This window comes from Procambarus clarkii, chromosome 20 (genome assembly GCF_040958095.1).
Source record: "Procambarus clarkii isolate CNS0578487 chromosome 20, FALCON_Pclarkii_2.0, whole genome shotgun sequence".
NCBI lineage: Eukaryota > Metazoa > Arthropoda > Malacostraca > Decapoda > Cambaridae > Procambarus > Procambarus clarkii.
Window position 1 is genome coordinate 25,437,916 of NC_091169.1, and position 19,523 is coordinate 25,457,438.

General features: G+C 40.4%; 1 protein-coding gene across 1 annotated transcript in view; it reads right to left on the reverse strand.

The window, feature by feature from the left end:
• The window catches only part of Cad74A (cadherin 74A), a 53,124-nt gene that overhangs the window by 3,951 nt on the left and 29,650 nt on the right, over positions 1-19,523 (reverse strand). Inside the window, exons 18-33 of the mRNA XM_045738068.2 lie at positions 19,180-19,310; positions 18,755-18,910; positions 18,055-18,179; positions 17,489-17,596; positions 17,140-17,295; positions 16,879-16,995; positions 16,426-16,612; positions 13,960-14,186; positions 12,107-12,233; positions 9,260-9,435; positions 8,416-8,536; positions 6,333-6,421; positions 5,598-5,693; positions 5,008-5,156; positions 4,477-4,693; positions 2,406-2,593 (exon numbers count right to left, since the gene is read on the reverse strand). Of these exons, the coding sequence (XP_045594024.1) occupies positions 2,406-2,593; positions 4,477-4,693; positions 5,008-5,156; positions 5,598-5,693; positions 6,333-6,421; positions 8,416-8,536; positions 9,260-9,435; positions 12,107-12,233; positions 13,960-14,186; positions 16,426-16,612; positions 16,879-16,995; positions 17,140-17,295; positions 17,489-17,596; positions 18,055-18,179; positions 18,755-18,910; positions 19,180-19,310 (2,370 nt within the window). The remainder of the gene's footprint in view (positions 1-2,405; positions 2,594-4,476; positions 4,694-5,007; positions 5,157-5,597; positions 5,694-6,332; positions 6,422-8,415; positions 8,537-9,259; positions 9,436-12,106; positions 12,234-13,959; positions 14,187-16,425; positions 16,613-16,878; positions 16,996-17,139; positions 17,296-17,488; positions 17,597-18,054; positions 18,180-18,754; positions 18,911-19,179; positions 19,311-19,523) is intronic.

A 19,523-nucleotide genomic window follows, 5' to 3' on the forward strand; every position in this document is an offset into this window, starting at 1 on the left:
CTCGATCAATGCCAAAAAAAAAGAAGGCTGCAAACGATGAAACTGCCCACCAGGGAACAAAAGAATCACACTTTCACACACTGGTGGAGTGAAACTACCAAACCTAACAACTTGAATCTAGAGCCAACAAAAACAGTCTGAAGAAAAGAATCCAGGATTGATGGGGCAACCATACACCAAGGGGAAGAAAGAAACATTAACACCCTCTCAAGAGACCAAAACAGTTCAGGAGGAACACAAGGTGGTTGAAGGAGAAAGAAAGAACTCTTAGACAACTGGCAAAACTGCACTCTGGAGACAGATGCCAAATGCCATCAAGAGTGGCTTCACCAAAGTGCAGCACCAAGAGGTGATAAATAAATATAAGATGCCAATCAATAAAAAGCTAAACAAAAGACAAAACCATAGAACACAGAAGAGACATGACAAAGAGAAAAATGCCAAAAGGAGCACCAGGAAAATTCATACTGCCACTACAATGAAAGACACAGATGGGGCACAAACTATTCAGCCACCTGCTAGATGTGAAAAGGTTTACCTCAGGACAACCGATGTTTGGCAGCGCCAACGTAAGGATTCATCGTTGATGGTCCACTCTATGGAAATGGGACAGAAAAGAGAGAAACCATCCTCAAGAATGTTGGACATTCAGTACCACACATGTTAACTGCTTGGAACATCCCCGTAAGGCCTGCCACACAGCCCCAATCATAACCCACCATGCCATGCCGTGCACCCGAAGGAACAGACCTAACCAATGACCCCTGAGATGTCCTGCGAGCACCAGGCACAAAACCCCAAAGCAAAACTGAGGCATCTGTGAACACATGACCAATGAGACAGGAAGGTGCCACAGAACTGAACCCTGGAAAGCCCAGAGAGGAAGCTGACCAAGGGCATGTGGGACCTAAACCTAACGGTCCAAGCAGCAACGGAACCAAAAGAACCAGGACAATGCCCAAAGCCAAACCCTGCCTAAAGAAAACACCCCCACAAGCAAACCTCAAGCTCTGGCATAACCTCTCAAGGACCACAAACCTACTATGTGGGTGGGGATACACCACCAGAGAACTCGGGGAAACAACCTGAAAATCCCACAAACCAGACACAGGAACTGGAAAAAACAATCCAAAAAAACCCACAGCACCATCAAGAGGGAAACCATGAAGGGCTAGCCTGAAGCCCAACAAGCACATTCCCCCCTCTGGGGTAGCTCAACCACTTGGGCTGGACGGTAGAGTGATGGTCTCGCTTCATGCAGGTCGGCGTTCAATTCCCGACCATCCAAGTGGATGGGCACCACTCCTTCCCTCCCCCGTCCCATCCCAAAATCCTTATCCTGACCCCTTCCCAGTGCTATATAGTCGTAATGACTTGGCACTTTCCCCCTGATAGTTCCCTTCCCTTCCCCTCTGGGGTACTGAAAATGACAAATAGCCAACAGAAGTACCAGCTGGAGAAGGAAGGACAGACATGAGAAGCAGGTCTACCTACATCCCAGGGAAAGGATAGGAACAAACAAGCAGCTTCAAAGCAGCACAAAGAAGCACCATCCAAGAACACCTGAAAGACAGAACCCATTGCCTTCCAATCAAGTGTTTAAGTTCAGCAAAAACCATGGTAAGAACCCCTTTTCCCCCCAATATATCATACGCCTGGGGGTAAAAAGTAGGCTTGCCTCTCTAGGGCAAACTTCTAAATACACTGAGAAGCCACTCAATCTGCATAGGGGCAATGCTATATGAGTGCTCAGGGAAGGGCTGCCCTAAATATGTGCAGCTCATAGGCAATATGAAACCAAGTCCACACAACAAGTGAGGTTTGTTAAACATGTGAACATGAAGCAAATACTTAAGGTTATGAATTATACACATGTACATGGACCCCACAGTAGAGTCCACAAAGATGGCCTACACTTACCTTGGAAAAGAAGTGGGACTCACTACACCTGGCAACTTGAAGAAAGTCTGATTGTTCAGCCAGCAGTAACAGGACTAATTGCTAAGGAGGGAGTGTGGAGCTCTGGGGGTGCCACCTGTTGGTGGCCATTCATGCTAGGGCAGTTTGAGCCGTTTTGAATGATCATTCAGATTTGAATGAATAATTTCCATAATAATTTGAACACTTTGGTGCATCATTTTCTGTGAACCTTGCTGTTGACTGTATTGCTTTGCTTACTTTCTGTATATTTCCCTTGTGATGGTGAATGTAACATACCCTGCTCCCCTGTGAAGTGACCAGATTCTGGCTCTGGTAAGCCATACAGGACTCCTATGGCTGATGTGAATCAGTAGGGAAGAACCCATCTCAGCAAAATAGGTTCTGGGAGCCACCAGAGGCTTCTCCAGAAAATGGACTATACATTTATCAATGAGAGCCTGGGACACTATCCCACCCATCTTTACCCAGTGCTGGAGAAGTCAATAGCACCGTCAGCATCGGAGTAGTAACTGGTGTCATAGATGTTGAGTGAGGCAGTGACAGGTAGCACCTTCTCCACATCTTTCCTGAAGGTGGCTAGCTGGCGGCGTACCTCCCCTGGAGTCATGCCAAACACAAACCGCATCAGGTCTGAGTCACGCAACACATAGATCTAAGGGTGACATGACAAATAATTTAATATCCTTAATTTTTAACGTATACAGTACAGTATAACTTTTATCATTATAATAAAATGCTGAATGAAGTTTATACTATACAATAATACACTTACAGTACAGTATTTGGAAATACTACAAGTTAAACATTAGTTTCATTACTTACATCAAACTTAAAATATTGAGCAATTTGAAGGATATCAATCCAGACCAATTCTTTAAAAGGTCAAATGTAACACAAAGAAGGAGCAACAGGTTAAAGTTCAACAAGCAACACTGCAGGATAGAAAACAAGACCCATGCTATGTAATGGGTCCATAGCATTTGTAATGCTATGGGTCTTTTGACCCAAAGCATTACAAACCCATAGAACCGCCTACCCGCCAAAGCTGTAAATGTCAAAATATTGTTGCAGTTCAAAATCCAGCTTGATAAAATCTAGACAAATGGGGGTGTTCCTTTGAGAAGCTGTTAGTTTCCTGTCTTGTCAAGGCCACCAGAGAGATGGCATACCTTCAGGTAAGGTATGTATTTGCAAGTACAGAACTGCTACTATACATGTATATTAAAAGAAGTCATTGTATGCAACTTACTACCAATATTGTTTTGGGAACTATCCTTGCATAATAAAATGCAATGCTGTGATGTATGACAATGTCTTTGTCCACCCACTTTTCATTCCATGTGATCAACTTTCTCATACAAACTTATCTGCCAGATATACTTGTAACTAAGTGTATCTCAGTGGTGACATTTACAATGAGTTCATTACTTGCCCTATTATGTAACTCTAATTTATAAATACTGTATTGACTACCTTGTCACCCGGTCCTCACCAAATAAATTGCTTTAGTTTTGATTGGCACAAGATGCCAATCAATAAAAAGCTAAACAAAAGACAAAATCATAGAACACAGAAGAGACATGACAAAGAAAAATGTCAAAAGGAGCACCAGGAAAATTCATACTGCCACTACAACGAAAGACACAGATGTGGCACAAACTAGCCACCTGCTAGTTGTGAAAAGGTCTACCTCAGAGTAACCGATGTCTGGCAGCGCTAACGTTACTGGTGCTGCCAGCACAGGTTGGCAGCACACAAAGAAGCGCTGCCGATTCATCGTTGATGGTGACACTAAACAGTAGTATGTATTATGTCTTTGTTAACATCACTGCTATGTGGGAAGCAGCCTTTAATACCACATTACATTTTCAATAAGGGTTCATTGCTATACTATAAATATCAAAGCTTTTCAGCCTCAGAGTGCTTGTTTTTATAATGTACAAAATTGAGCTACTATATATCTGAATAGAAAGTCTAAGCATGTCAATGCACCACATGGTGAGATGTGCATTCTTAAGACCACAATGTGTAGAGATGCATTTATGACCACTGAGGGAGCTTATGAATGTGTATGACCTGTGAATGATTTCAGGAGTTTTATTCCTGTAGCCTGACCTGAAGCCGACCCTCTCTAATGACTGCCTGGTCTATGAGGCTGTCTGTCACTGTTGCCCACATGATCACTGCCAGGCAGATCCAGTAATTTCTTCAGAAACTTCTTGCATTATGAATTCAGAGCTCCCAAAAAATCTTAGCTAAGTATTCCAAGTTAGCCAACTAAAGGTAGGTATACACTGATTAATATTTTCATTGATACCTGCTTGATGAATGCAGGGTGCATATAATAGCCAAATTAAAATTGAATATAATTAGTTAACCACAATATGAATTGCTTAGGTTAAAGAATATTGGAGTTCAGTTTCTGAACCCATTATGTGATTAATATTTATGCTTCCACCCAGATAATGTTAAACTTAAAACGAAGGTAACTAGTTCAAATTTAAAACAAACGTTCTCGGTTTTCAAGCCTCTCACCGTGAGTTGGGCAATTGCTGGTTCATCAGTGGGTGCAGAGTAGGCAGTGACAAAGGCTGTGAAGATACCATGGGCATAGCGAGTGAGGGGTGCATTGGTTCGTAACACACCCGAAGATTCTTCCAAAAGGAAGACACCCGTAGCATTCACTTCCTCATCAGGCAGGAGCTCCACTGAGTCCTCAATGTGTGAGAAACTGATGTTGTGAAGGCTGTACCTGCCACCATAATGCAAGACAAGGTTACAGTTTTCTTTTGAGTACATTTAAAAAATGTAGTATTTTTCTAATTCAATATTTTAGTGACAATGTTACAAAATACAATATGACAAACATATGTTACTATAAAGTCTCTCTCATCCATGAACTAAAATCTCAGAACTCCCATAAATTATATCTGCCTAATTAAATTGAATGAAAAACATTATCTTCTGGATGAAGAGGAATTGAAATACAGTACTGTATATGTATATAATAATATACAAGTAAGAGGAAGACAAGTGTGTGCTTGGTGAAAGAGGTGAGAGACAGACCTGATGGGGAGGGCAGTGGGGTCCTTGTCCTCTGCCTGCAGCCTCACCACCTCTGCCTGAAGTGCCTCGTCCACCCTCACTCCCGCCGTCACCACCGCCTTCATGAACATGGGTTTGTTGTCATCCAGGTCCTTTACCACAATGTGCACCTGACAATTTAACATCCATTATAATAAGAACATATTGCATATACAGTATATGCTGGAGGAAGTCTAAATTGTAATGGGTGTATGTTAGTGCTATGTAATCTCTAATTTAACTTGGCATATTAAATTATATATAATTTATATATAATATATATATAATACATATTATATATATAGTTATATTATATATTAAACTATATATAATTTAATAAGTTGTATATGTGTAATTACTGTACCTAAACGTAATTACAAAATGAGAGCTAAGCACATGGTGTCCCATCTTCCATGTAATATGTCAAATGACATTTTGAATTTATTGAGTTTTGACATCCACTATGTTCTCATCATTAAATTATTATGATTGATGTATATTTGTGTATGTGAGTAGCCCACATCAGATAAATGTGAGTAGCCCATACCAGATGAACGAGAGTCATCACATACCTGCATCATTGCAGGGTTGGCCGGGTCGTAGGTCTTCCTGCTGGGCATCCTCCTGCCAAGCTTGCCACACAGCAATGTCAGAGTAACAGACTCGACCTGGAATTAAAATAGTTTAAACATTTTTGTATTAAAATCAGACTTCAAAGTCATACAGCTCGACATGAGAGTTATACAGAATGTTTAGTCCTCAGTTGTTCAATAACCTCCCAGCAAGTACTGAGTAAGAAATACTGCTGGAACAAATGTGGATTTCAAGAAAAAATTAGGCATTTTCCTGAGAGAAATGCCTGACCAATTTGTTGCAGTGGATATATGTGCCCCGTGGACCATGCCAAGCATTAGTTTGTTGGACTACTACCCAAGCCTGGCCCCAGGTTGGCTTCTGGGAGTAGGAGAACTCCCAGAACCCTCTCCAGGTACAATCCAGGCACAATGATCTTTAAAGTGTAATATGCAGTACTAAAAATTTTATAAATTTATATTTTATTTTAATTAAAAAGGACAAAAATATCACAGACTAGTTTCTATTTTAATAACAAGCTCAAGAAATTAACCAAATTAATTAAGCATAAGTAAGTATTATTTATAAGTAATGTTCAAATGATTGCGAGACTGGAAGTGACACTGGTGACTGTGAGACTGAAAGTGGCACTGGTAATTGTGAGACTGGAAGTGACACTGATGATTGTGAGACTGGAAATGACACTGATGATTGTGAGACAAGGTGGAACTTACCTCTTCCCTGTCAACATGTCCCTTGACATAGATCATGCCACTGTTGTCCGAGGTTCTGTTCACCCCAAACAAGCCATCATTGTTGCCATCTGTGGAGATATAACAACACCTGAGTATACTTTCCTGCATCCTCCACTACCATGTGGTTACTGGTTATTAAAAACCAGTGTTGAATGTAATGAAATGCCTCTTTCTGGAGAAGCCCTGGTGGTTCCCTGAAGTTACCTTGCAGAGAATTCCCATACTTAAAGGTAACATCAATTGCAAAAGTTCTGTATGGCCTACCAGGGACCAGAGCTAGAAACTGGCCCTATCACAGAGGCACAGGGAGCAGCTGACAATCCGCCACACCACCAGAAAAAGTCTTGTGAAAGTCAGCGCAGCTTACAGACAACTGAAGGGTTCACAGAAAATGAAGCCTCAAAACTGCTAAACAACTCCTTAAATAATTCACACAGAACAAGGGATTTACATAAACTAGCTCAAAACTCGTTAGTACCAATTACCGCCACCAGACAGCCATGCTCCAGCCCTTGATCGACTCCCCCATTTCAGTTCTGGAGCTGATGAACAACTCACGTTAAACCTTTGAACATTAAGGGTTTAAGCCAAGAGGAAGGGAAGTAGGGAATCAGGGAGCCACAGTGAACATTGAGAGAAGAGCGTATATGTTGCTTTCCAATCTCAGAATTGCTTTTAATTATATGGATGGTGAAATACTAAAGAAACTGTTCATGACTTTTGTGAGACCAAAATTGAAATATGCAGCAGTTGTATGGTACCCAACTACATAAATAAAATGGAAAAGGTGCAACGGCATGCTATAAAATGGCTTCCGGGACTGAAAAACAAGAGTTATGAAAAGAGACTGGAGGCATTAAACTTATTAAGCAAACAAAACTAGAAGATAGAAAAAAAAAAGATATGATCACCACTTGAACAGGGAAACAAGGAAACAAGGAAACAAGACGAACCCACGAAGCCTCCACCAAATCAGAATCGGTGGCACTGAGGTAGCATCAGAGAGCTGCCACCAGACACAGCGTATGATGTACCCCAGGCTAAACCAACTAAGAATCAATAACCAAAAAGAGCCCTCCAGAATCCAACCAACTCATTCTTCACCAGTAAAGGAGCCAGCTGCAAATTAAAAAAATGTCCGCCAGGGTCAAAAGAACAGAAATCATAACTCCAGAGAGCATGAAGCTCCATGACCAGATAACTGGAGGCATGGGGAAACCAAAAAAATGCCTCAGAATGAATCATGGACCAAAGGGTACAACGTAAATCGAGAAGAGGAAGGAAAAGTGAGAACACGGTCCAAAGACCAAGCAGGCTCAGGTAGTGCATGAGCAAGCCAAGGCTAAACAAAGCACGAAACAGCCTGTGAAACAGTGCCAAGGTATTATGAACAAATGCAAGCTGCAGCAGCTCCACCAGTGCCGCATAATACAATGGGACAGTATTCAGAATGAGATGCCAATCAAGGAAAACCTAAGAAAGAAAGGAGTGCACCACATGCTTGGAAACCAACTTACAACAACAAAGGGAAAGTAAGTAGTGAAAGAAGCACCACGAACTTAAAGGGAGAAAAGTTCCTCTCTAATATGATTATTTCCCGTACAATACATGTACTGCATACCAAGTTACTATATCAAAGATTTTTATTCAAAACAAAAAATTAGTCTATGAATGTGTTTATTATTTACTATTTAATAATACTAAAAGGGATGCACAATATTATTTTATTTTAAAGGACTTGAGTATGTGATTCCTTCCTGCCTGACAAGGATAAATTCTGCAAGTTTTATCTTTCACATCTGGCCTTCTTGTCGCTTTTCATACTGTACAATGGCTTGGCTTAAATAACAATGAAAAAGACTTCTTTTTCATTTGACGTTTAATAGTGATGTGCTTACTCATGTACCTCACTCCTGACATTGCTCGTCATTGTGATACGTGTCATGTGGCCTGTTCTGTGCACTCTTTGACTCTTGTCAGTGTGTGTATCTCTTGTCATTCTTATGTGTTATGTCATGTGCATTCTAGGGTTCATGTCGATATTATGATTTGTGTGACTCACCTATGATGCGGTAGTCGACAAGGGAATTGTTGCCGCTATCGTTGTCGACAGCCGACACGTACCCCACCAGCGTACCCAGGGCTGCCTCCTCCTCCACCTCCAGCTCCAGCGGTTTGCCTCCCTGCACATGTCATCTCACATTGATTTAATGAAAACATTATAATTTTATTCTACTCTTTATACTATTAATTAGTACAGACAAGTGCAGAATATTACAGAATCAGTATGTATGATCACAGCCAGTGAAGGAGTCATATACTGTATGCTCTCAATATTAAATGTTAGCACTTAAACAATTATAACATGTCAAAAAGCACACCTTATCATTGCTGTATACAAAAGAAAATATTGCTTTAAGGACAAATATTAATTGTTGTAAATAAGTGACCACTGCTGTTTTATTTTTTAAAGAAATGGTAAACACAAGAAATTATCAATTAAACAATTAGACATTTTTAGATTAAAAATGTAGAGAAAATTTCAAAATATTTACTTATACTGTACTGTTAGTTACACACCCAGAACCGCAGAAATACAATAGACCAATGTGCCAATATTGATCTAATTTATATAATATTTGATGGGATGCTCGAGTCGACCCCAGAAGATTATGCCAGTTAAGTATTGGGAGTGCCCAAAATGTAGATCTGCCCTCAAAAATAATATACCGGTAATAAGCAAATGGTAAAACTTTTAAAACTCACATCAGCTGACGTGACTTCCATCGTGTCAGCTGTGTGCGTTCACCGAGCTGTGAACCATCTCGGTGTATAGCGTCAGGGAGCCACACGGAGCTCCCCCAAGAAAATACATATAAATTCACTGAAAGACAGTTGCTGCCAACCTGGAGCCTGACAAAGACCGGAGTGTTGTCATCAGAGTCGGTGACATTGATAACGAGGAGGCGAGAAGCGAGCTGTGGGGGTCGGCCCAGGTCCTGAGCTACAACTACCACTGTGTACTGCTCGCGCATCTCCCGGTCAAGCTCCACCCGAGTGCTGATCATCCCTGTTGTAGGATCTGGTGACAGAAAGTCATATACAGTAATTATAAAAAGTAATAAAATGAATAACACAATCCGTATTTGCCATCAATGGGATAAGTTTGGGTTTCCATTCCAAAGGGACTCCAGGATGAGAACCACTGTATGCCAAGGCCAAAGGTTGAACTTTCCAAGGATGTAACCCACAACAGTTGCCTAACTTCCATAATGTAAATTTACTGCTAGGTGAACAGAAGCCACGTTTAAGGAAACATGCCCAAACATCTCGTCTTGCTCAGAAATCGCACCCTGGACCGTTCAATTGCGAACCAACTGCAATAACCACTGATTTGCTACCTATAACAAAATTTAATTCCTAGAGCACCAATGACAATCACTTCCATGTCAGAATGTGGCAGGGAACGTTAAAAATTAAAAGGAAGATAACGATCTCTTGATGGTTATGATTTTAGGAAATCCATTAAACTCACAAGATAATTATCAAAAGAAGGCACCAAGCCTGGAAGAGTATATAGCAAACTTACCAGAGTATATGTGAGAAGTTTCTGATTAACATCCTTGCAGAAACTTGCACCAATTACAGACATCCATAGAACAAACATCACACTGTCAGCAGTTGCCTGCATGACATACACCACACCACGGAAAAATGAGGGCAGTAATCAGAGGCAATGTATCAAACTGGATGAATGTCATTACTGGAGTACCACAGGGTTAAATTTTTGCACCAGTAATGTTCATGTCTATATAAATGATCTACCAGAAGGAATACAGAATTATATGAACATATTTGCTGATGATTTTAAGTGTGGAAAATATCCACCAAAGATAGAGCATAGCATGTCTTAAGTTACAGCAAACCTATAAAAGTCTTACACAGAACAAGGAACTACATGGTCTTCGAGAGAGAACATGGACCAGGCCTAGATATTTTTAGATTAAAGTGATATAAACAACAGTAAAGTGGACAGAGCTACCAGCCACACCCAACGCCATCAGGTAAGCCAGATGCCATTACTCTAAATCAACACCACTTCATCAGTTAACTACAAAAAAATAGTGCCCAGTCCACTGAGAGGGCTATACAAAGTCTTAACAAAGAACTTAAAGGATTGTCAAAGACTTTGGGCACCCAGATTCTACACTGAAATTAAAAGGACAGTTTGTGATACATTGTTATTGTCAGAGATCCTTGCCAAGATGTTTGTGTGCCACTAATTCTTTCTGTTACAAGAATTTGGTTATACCATGGGCATTTAAGCCCAAATCTATCAGTGAAAGATACTTGCCACTTAATTAATTATAACTAGGTTAACTAATACAGTATTTAAAAAGAGTTATATTCCAATTGCTTAAAGATAAAATAAAATATAAAATTTGCAATAAATAAATTCACAACAATAAAGAATAAAGTAATAATTCTCATAATTGTTTACAATTATTAATACACAAAAAAATACAGTACCAGAATTAAAACATTAGGTCAAATAAAATATATAACTGATACCAGAGCATGCTGCATTATAATTACATTTAATTTTATCATTGGGTACTGAGATTTATTTACTCAATAGGTAAATGAAGATAGCACCATCTCTATTGAGTCTCCCTCCCGACATAGTCCCCTAAGGAACACAACCATACAGTCCACTCAGTAGCACACAGCTATGCCAACACAGTCTTCCCAAGGGACACACAAAACATCACTACTACACCAATTAGCAGCTAAGACCTTGTATACTATTTATTTAGTTATTTTTATCTGTTAAGTTAGTAGTTTAGTTCTTTTAATTCTAAGAATTATATTTTAAATGTGCATATACTGAGGGAGTCAATAAAGCTCACGCTAAGAGTCTAGGGAAGATAAGAAACTTAAGACAATTGCCGTGCCCTTCAATGAGACCTGGACAAAATAAGTGTATGGAGCAACACTTGGCAAATGGAATTTAATGTGAATAATGTAACATAATAGAATGTGGAATAGGAGACAATAAGCCACACATGATCTACAAATTATGTGAAAAAGCTTTAAAGTATTCCGATAATGAAAGAACTAGAGGTAGTTCTAGATAGAAAATCGTCATCTGAAGACCTCACGAAGAACAATGTGCGAGAAGCTTTCCAATTTCAGAATTGCTTTTAAATACATGGCTGGCCAAATACTAAAGAAATTGTTCATGACCTTCGTGAGACCGAAGTTGGAATATACTGTACAGCAGTTGTATGGTGCCCAACTTGAAGTACATCTACAAACTGGATAAGGTGCAAAGACATGCAACTAAATGGCTTTCGGAATTGAAAGAAAAGAGCTACGAGAAGAGGTAAGAGGCATTAAATATGCCAAAGTTAGAAGATAAAAGAAAAGAGTCAATATGGTCACTACGTACGTACAAAATATTAACAGGAATCAGGAAAATTTATAAAGAATTCTTGAAACCTGGAACTTTAAGAATAAGAGGTCATAGATTAAAACTAATTATGCAAAGCTACAGAAAAAATTTAGAAAACTCACTTTTGCAAACAGAGTGGTAGACAGAACAAGTGAGAAGGTGGAGGAGGACAAAGCTATCAAGAATTTCAAAGCGCAACATGACAGGGTAATGGGAAGATGGGACACCACAATCGTAGCTTTCATCCTGTAACTACACTTAGGTAATTACCATCAGCAAACACTTAATGGGCACGTACCAATGTCAAAGACCCCATCATTGCTGCCGTCATCGAGGAAGGAGTACACGATCTTTCCATTGGGTGTATTTGGGTCATCTGGGTCCTCAGCCTCGACCTGGAACACTGCTGTCCCAACTTTGGAGTTCTACAGGAGACACACCACCCAAAAGGGGAGTTAGTTTTTATCACATAAATCATATGAAAACACAATACAAAGGCCTCAAGGTGTGACTGAAATACAAATTCATTCAGTGTAAGCTTTACAGAATTACAACATTTATTAAAAGAAACAAAAATTGTAATTATTTTTTAGTTATTTACTATTGCTTGGAAATGCTCTATAGAAAACAAATGTGCTTTCTGACTGGTCTTTCAACTGTTTTCACAAGCTTCAAGTATATTTCCCTTATACATATTAAAACCTTTTATTTATTTGTATTATTTATTAATATATAAAAAGGTACAGTACAATGTGTTGTGAAAGCACATACACTGATGATTAAGTGGTACATTGTTGTAAAGCACTAACACCCATTACAGCCGGATCCTAAAGCTAACAAATAAAAGCAATGATAGCTACATTGTAACAGAATTTGAGTTCACATAATAACTACAAGGTACTTAAGTAGTTAGTTTAGTTCATTTATTATGCACCCCATACCCATCGTTTGGGCGGTAGTGGAAATGACAAATTATACTGTACTCATGAAGTTGCATTTCTAGATTGTAATATACTGTGAGAGTGGGTAACGCAAGGTGGGATACTATGAAGACTAAAGTAGATACCTCATTGTTCTACTTTTTATTAGAGTACAGCTTGGGCAATTTTTAAATACATTAGGAAGCAAGTTCCATATATTACATCCTTATATTTGCATGACGTATTTGCAGAGATTTCGTCTGACTCTGAGAATATCAAAACTAATATCAAATACGGGAATATTTGGGAATATCAAAACTCTGCCCGAAACGCTACGCGTACTAGTGGCTGTACAAGAATGTAACAACTCTTGTATATATCTAAAAAAAAAAAAAAAAAAAAAAAAAAAAAAATTATTTCTGGTGTGATGCTCTTGGGTTCTGTTACATCGATCTAGGAAGTTTCAAAACAAGATTAAAATCTAAGAATAGGGTTTTGTAAGTGTAAATAGCATAAGAGAATGTGTGGGGCAAGTGTATATTTAGCAAGTTTAGGGATTTAAACAGAAGCGCTGAGTGTTGTCTGGAGACATAATTTGTTATAGTTCAGATAGCTGAACTAAAAAAAAAAATTATTTGCTGGGTGATGATGGGCTTGATGTAGTTTGCAGTGGATGAACCCCCATGCACTGATCCTGTAAGTTAGCTTGGGATAGACTAGCGAGTTGTGTAATGTCAGAAGAGCAGAATGGGGAACATAATATTTGATTTTTGAAAGTTTACCAACAGTTTCCGAGACTTGCTTGGCTGTGTGCTGTTCATAAGTACCGAGGTTGTCTCTTCTCTATTTATAGACCAAGGAAATTTCCCTCAATTTTTCTATTAATGTTGACATTGTCTATCTGAAGGTGTATTTGGTTCCATGATTTGTTTCTAAATAAAATGTGGTAGGTCTTTTCTAAGTTTAGTGTGTGAGTTTGTTGGTTGACATCTATGAGGGGACACTTTTTTCTTTTTGACTCATTATTTACAATATTATTTAGTTTGGGGTTTGAAAAGATAAAGGCAATATCATCAGCAAATAGTATGGGTTTAAGAACATTACAGACATTTGGCAGGTCATTGATGTATAGGAGGAATTAGAGAGGTCCTAAGCTGCTGCCTTGTGGCACTCCTATGGTCAATACCTTTATCACATAAATTGCAAATTATATTAAAGCTCATTCTCATACCTCCAATACACTCGCCCCCTCATTAGGTGCAGGGCGCTTGAAGGTGGGGACGCCGTCGTTGGTTGAGACATCACCAATGAAGAGCCTGATGGTGGCCTCGGAATACTGCTGGGGAGATCCTTGATCAAGAGCCCGCACCGTTAGCTCATAAGGCTCGGTGCGGCCCTTACCACTCAAGGGGGCTCGGACTGACAACACACCAGTTTCGGCAGCCAGAGAGAAGAGCCCTGTGAGGGAGATGAACACAGCTATGGGTTACACTCACATATTTTGCTTGGTGATTATTACTCAATAACTCAGCCGATTAAAAACTCCATTAGCATAATGAAAGAACACTGTCCAGAAACCAAGCTGGATCAGGCAGACATGTGAGTAGGCTGGAGGTGAAGCAGTGCATGAGATAGCTTGCAAAACAAAGCCAAGGTAGTATCAACCCCAAATGCAAGCTGTAGCAGCTCTGCCAACGCCACATAATACAAAGCAATAGTATTTGGCATGAGATGCAAATCGATAAAAAACCATGAAACACACACTCAGAAACCAAAGAACAATGACGAAAAAAGGAAGTCACCTTGAAGAGGACCACTGGTGGGACCACCAATGAAGGCACCTGATCACCACAAAGATGGCAATAAATATGTGTAAAAATTACCAGACGCGTATAAAGGAGAAGGTCAACCTAGTGAGGCACTCACTGGGCTGACCTTGGCTGAAAGAGGCAGAGCCACGGAAAAACACCCGGATTCAGACACTAGATAAGCAGCACTTGAAACAAAGGCCAAGCTAGCCACCAAAGAGCCGAAAGGATCACCCTATCCCTATAGAACTCCAACCTGGCCAGGACCCGAAGCAACAGCTGGACTGTGAAAAGTGGTACTGTACAGGAATTTCCCACCTCAACCAGTCCAGCCGAAAGGCATCTACCATGAGGACCTCACAAACTGGAAATGGTACCTCATACAGAGGAAGGCACCGAGATAACGGCAACACGAAGAGTTCCAAGTCCGGGCACCTGAACGTTTTGAAAAGCCAAAGGAAGGAGGCAGTATTGATGGTCCACTCTTTGGAGACAGGAAAGAACCAGGACAGACCATCGATGAGGATGTTTGACACTCCCTGGGATATGAACAGCACAGAGAATCAAACCCCAAGAACTGAGCAGAAGAGCTATGCGTTGAGACAATGAATCACTGGGAACAGTCCAAATGAAGCCACAGCATGGAGCCCGGAGGAATCCACACTTTCCGTAGTGCATGCCACATGGCCACAAACTCCTGAACTGTACTGTGGACCTAACGAAGTAGACAAGACCAACGACCATGGCTGGCTTGATGAGCGCTGGTCCCAAAGCCCCAAACCAGAGCTGAGGAGTCCATGAACACAATATTTCGAGTGAGGGCGGAGGAAGGCATAAGGGAACCGAACCTTGAAAAGCCTGAAGAAAAAGCTGGCGATTCTTCTCCCTTTCCTGCCCCTCTCCCCTTCCTCTGGTCACTTTCCCCTCATCTCCCTACCCTCTACCCTCCAACCTCGAACAGACATTACCATTTATATACCGTATTGTATACTGTATATATTGAAGTGGCACCCTACTGCATCCACGTCTCTTCCCCTCTCCCCTTTCCACTCATTCCCCCTATTCCCCACATTTCCCCCTTGTCCACCATCCTTCCCCTCATCCCACCCCACCTTCCCCATCCCTGCTATCTCCTCCCTTCTTAGAAAATTTATTGTATAACCACTAAAAAATCTTGGGAAATCATGCCAAATATTTCACACACCTGACTCCATGAAAATCACATGGGGATGATAAATCACATAAATGATATTTATTAAAGCATTTAACTTTGGCATATCCTAACCAACGTATGTTGGACTCGTACACCTGATCATTACCCCTGCAAAGTTGGGTGAGGTTAGCCAACTGGCATTCAACTTTAGGCAGAGACAGAACACATTCTCGCATAGTCTCTGCTAGAAGGGGTACCCAGTAGTGCCTGGGACAGTCTCTCTTCTCCACCCCCCATTCCACCCCTATTCTTGAACCTCACTCTTCATATCCCCCCTCACCCCATCCTCCTCTCCTGTTCCCCTCCAACTTCAGTCAGATTTCCATTGATAAATATAAAAGGGGTATCCAGCAGCACTCTAGTCTCTTCCACCAACTTTCCACCCTTTTTCCCTCTTCTCCATCTACTCTCATCCCCCCTTTATCCTCCCCCAATTCTACCCCTGCTCCCTTCCCCCTTCAATAAGCACTGAAACAACTGTTTGGGTTTCAGATTGCTTTTCTCTACACTTCTCATTATTTCCTTTTGCTTTTACTACGATCACTAAAACTTTACATTAATCACATGACATATTTCACTTTTGACATGAAAAATGGCCTGGGAACCTTTGTAATTTACTGCAGTAATATTTCTTAATGTACTGTACAGAAAAATGAGACTAAGGACAGCCACTGACCATCGACCTCTTCCTGGGGCTCCGGTAGCTGGTAACGGACGATGCCATTGACACCAAGGTCCGGGTCTGTGGCCAGCACAGTGGTAACAGGGCTCCCCACCCCTGTGTTCTCCGCCACCACTGCCGTGTAGGATGACTCACTCCACTTGGGGGACTCGTCGTTCACATCTGTCAATTCTATCTCCACCTGAACCATACCAAGATAAAGGAATTACAAGTCGGAAAGAATCGTGGTGAGTCAAGCACAGTCAATAATTCTGAGATACTTTCAAGTAACAAAGGCTATTATTGCTAACTTGTGAGAAGCTGTTATAATTGCATATAAAATTAAATAAATTTCATAAAATATCTGCAAATAACTATGTAATACTGGGGTTGGATTTAAAAAGATTCAAATGACTGTAATATACAAGTGCTAATTAAAATTTGAAAGAGCGGTGGTTGAAAACCTACAATGACAGTTGTCTTGCGCTGGCTAATGCCTCCCTGAGGAGTGTCGTGGGCCGTCACCTCCAGGGTGATGGTGGGTGTCGTCTCCCGGTCCAGCTGTGCCCCACGAGCCACAACAATCTACAAACACAGTTGACATAAGCACTACCTTCACAAATTGACATCTGCAGCATTGTAATAAGTGATGCTATATAGCACCTTTTCCTTGAATAGATCAATGTTTAATATTTAGAAGGAACAATGTAGGTGTAATACAGTACAGACCTCTCCGGTGGTCTCATTGATCACGAAGAGGAGAGCTCCCTCGCCACCAAGAGAGTAGATCACCTGTCCTCGCTCCTCAGTGTCTGCATCAGTTGCATTCACTGTCAATACAGATTTGGGGAAGCGGGCATCCTCGGCCAGTCGGGCATGGTACTCCTGAAATGTCGCATGTCTTTATGTGCAACAGATCTTAACTATACCTCAACATAATCTTAAAGTACAAATAATTAATCACACAACATAATGAAAATAATCATCCTACAATGAGGATGAGTATTTTAGTGAAATGATCAGTGACATTATACCCAAAAGAGTTTGGGCCTTGGGACAAAAATAAACATTAAATTACGTTTTCTGTGAAGATCGGGCTGTTGTCATTAACGTCCTCGATGTTGACAATGACAGTAGCCTGACTGGAACGATCACCAGCGATAGCCAGCACCTGCAGTGATGTTGTCTGACGGAAAATTATGTAACCATCCATTATTGTATCATTAATTGTTGATTTCTATTTTAAATGCTTAGAAATGTATTTTTTAGTCGTAAACAATGATACATCTGAGATGTAAATGAGTAATTGACAACAGGTATATGTTGCCCAACATTTGTGATGTTATGTCATTTTGAATGAGTGTTTAGTACAGTCAATTCATAACCAATTAGTCGTGGGGTTCATTTCCCAAGCAGGATAGAGACTTTGGGCAAGTTTCCTTACACCTCTTATCTAGCGGTAAAAAGGAATCAAGAAGTAGAAAGTACTATACTTAAAGTAATTACTAATGATAGTTGAGTGAAGCAATAATCATCATTTCACATTCCAATTCTAAAACAATGTTATCATAATGCAGTAATTAAGTAACCACACACTCCCACCACATTAAATATCACAAAACATATAACCAATTAACAACATACTTTAGTTTGTGATGCTTCATAATCAAGGCGAGAGTTGAGCGAGACCTGACCAGTGATGGGCGCCACAGTGAACATCTCTCCGTGGTCCGACCCCGTCACCTTCTCATACCGCCTCACAGGCTGACCTGTACCACAGTATGATCACATATTCACTCACTTGGCTTGTATGTATGGCAATGATTAGAAAAAACATTGCATTTGCTGTGTTTTTTCGAGAAAGGTGATACAGTAGATGATAAAACATAATTTTATCATAAAACTTTCTCAGGTAAATTACGAGAAAAACAATAATGTCATGCTGGTAACAAATTAAAGTGCCTTAGTAAAGCATTGATTAAAATGAGTGTTGCAACTTCCATCCCTGAGGTTACAGATGCAGGCTGAGGAGGAGCACCTCCAATAATCTTAAAGAAAAATTAAATAAAAATACAGTACAGTGTACTGTAATTCAGAAGTTTGATCTCACTGATGTGAATACAATGAATTAAACAAGGCAACAGTACTGATGCAACTAACTTAACAAGAAGCTGTGTTATGGTTACAAGTAACCTGAACACACCATAGATAAAAGGTATCAAAGATATAATTACTTGAGCTGAAAGTAGGGCTATGTAAGGGAGACAAGGAATTCTTTAGATATGACATTAAAGACAATGAGCTGTGTTGTATTGAAGAATCATATTACTATAATTACACCAACCTGTGACAGGATCTTTGGCAGTGACAGAGAAGACAATGGTGCCAGGTTCCTGCTCCTCCTTGACGGTGACCTCAAGCTGGGGCCGAGCTGGAGTCCAAGGAGGAGCAAATATTGGGTTCTGGTCGCTGAACGCCTGCACATACATGGTTACCTCAGCTGTGACAAGGTACACACAGTTTCAGGAGAGGGAACTATAATCACCTAGGGTAATGGATCATCGGTCTACATAAAACAATGACTAGCAGTGTGCATGTTGATGTGCTCATGTTGACATTTACTCTTACCTGACAGAAGCAGTTAATAAAGTTTCTCAATTCAAAACTCAACATACTTAGCTTAAAGCAATTATTTAGTGCTACAGTATATAAAATAGTAATATTTTATTCCATAAATAATTGATATCAATAGATGTTGAGCTCTCTGACCTGTGTCGGTTTGGTTGGGGAAGGCTGCGGAGGCATTGTTGTCGGTGACTGTGATAGTGAGGATGATGACAGCTGCAGCATTATGGTCCAGAGCCCCGGACACTTCCACCTCGCCCGTCTTCCCATTGATACTGAAAAACAAGTATGTGTGTATATCATCCTACTGATGCTGAAACATAAGTATAGCTGGAGGACTTGAAAGTGAAACACAGCTGGAATTGTTATTTAATAAGGTTTAAATAGTAAATTTAGTAAATTTTAGTTAATTGATTAATTAACATAGCCAAGAAGTAAGCAGAGTGCACAGAGACTGCGGGCAGCAACAGGTCGTGTGACATGTCCTC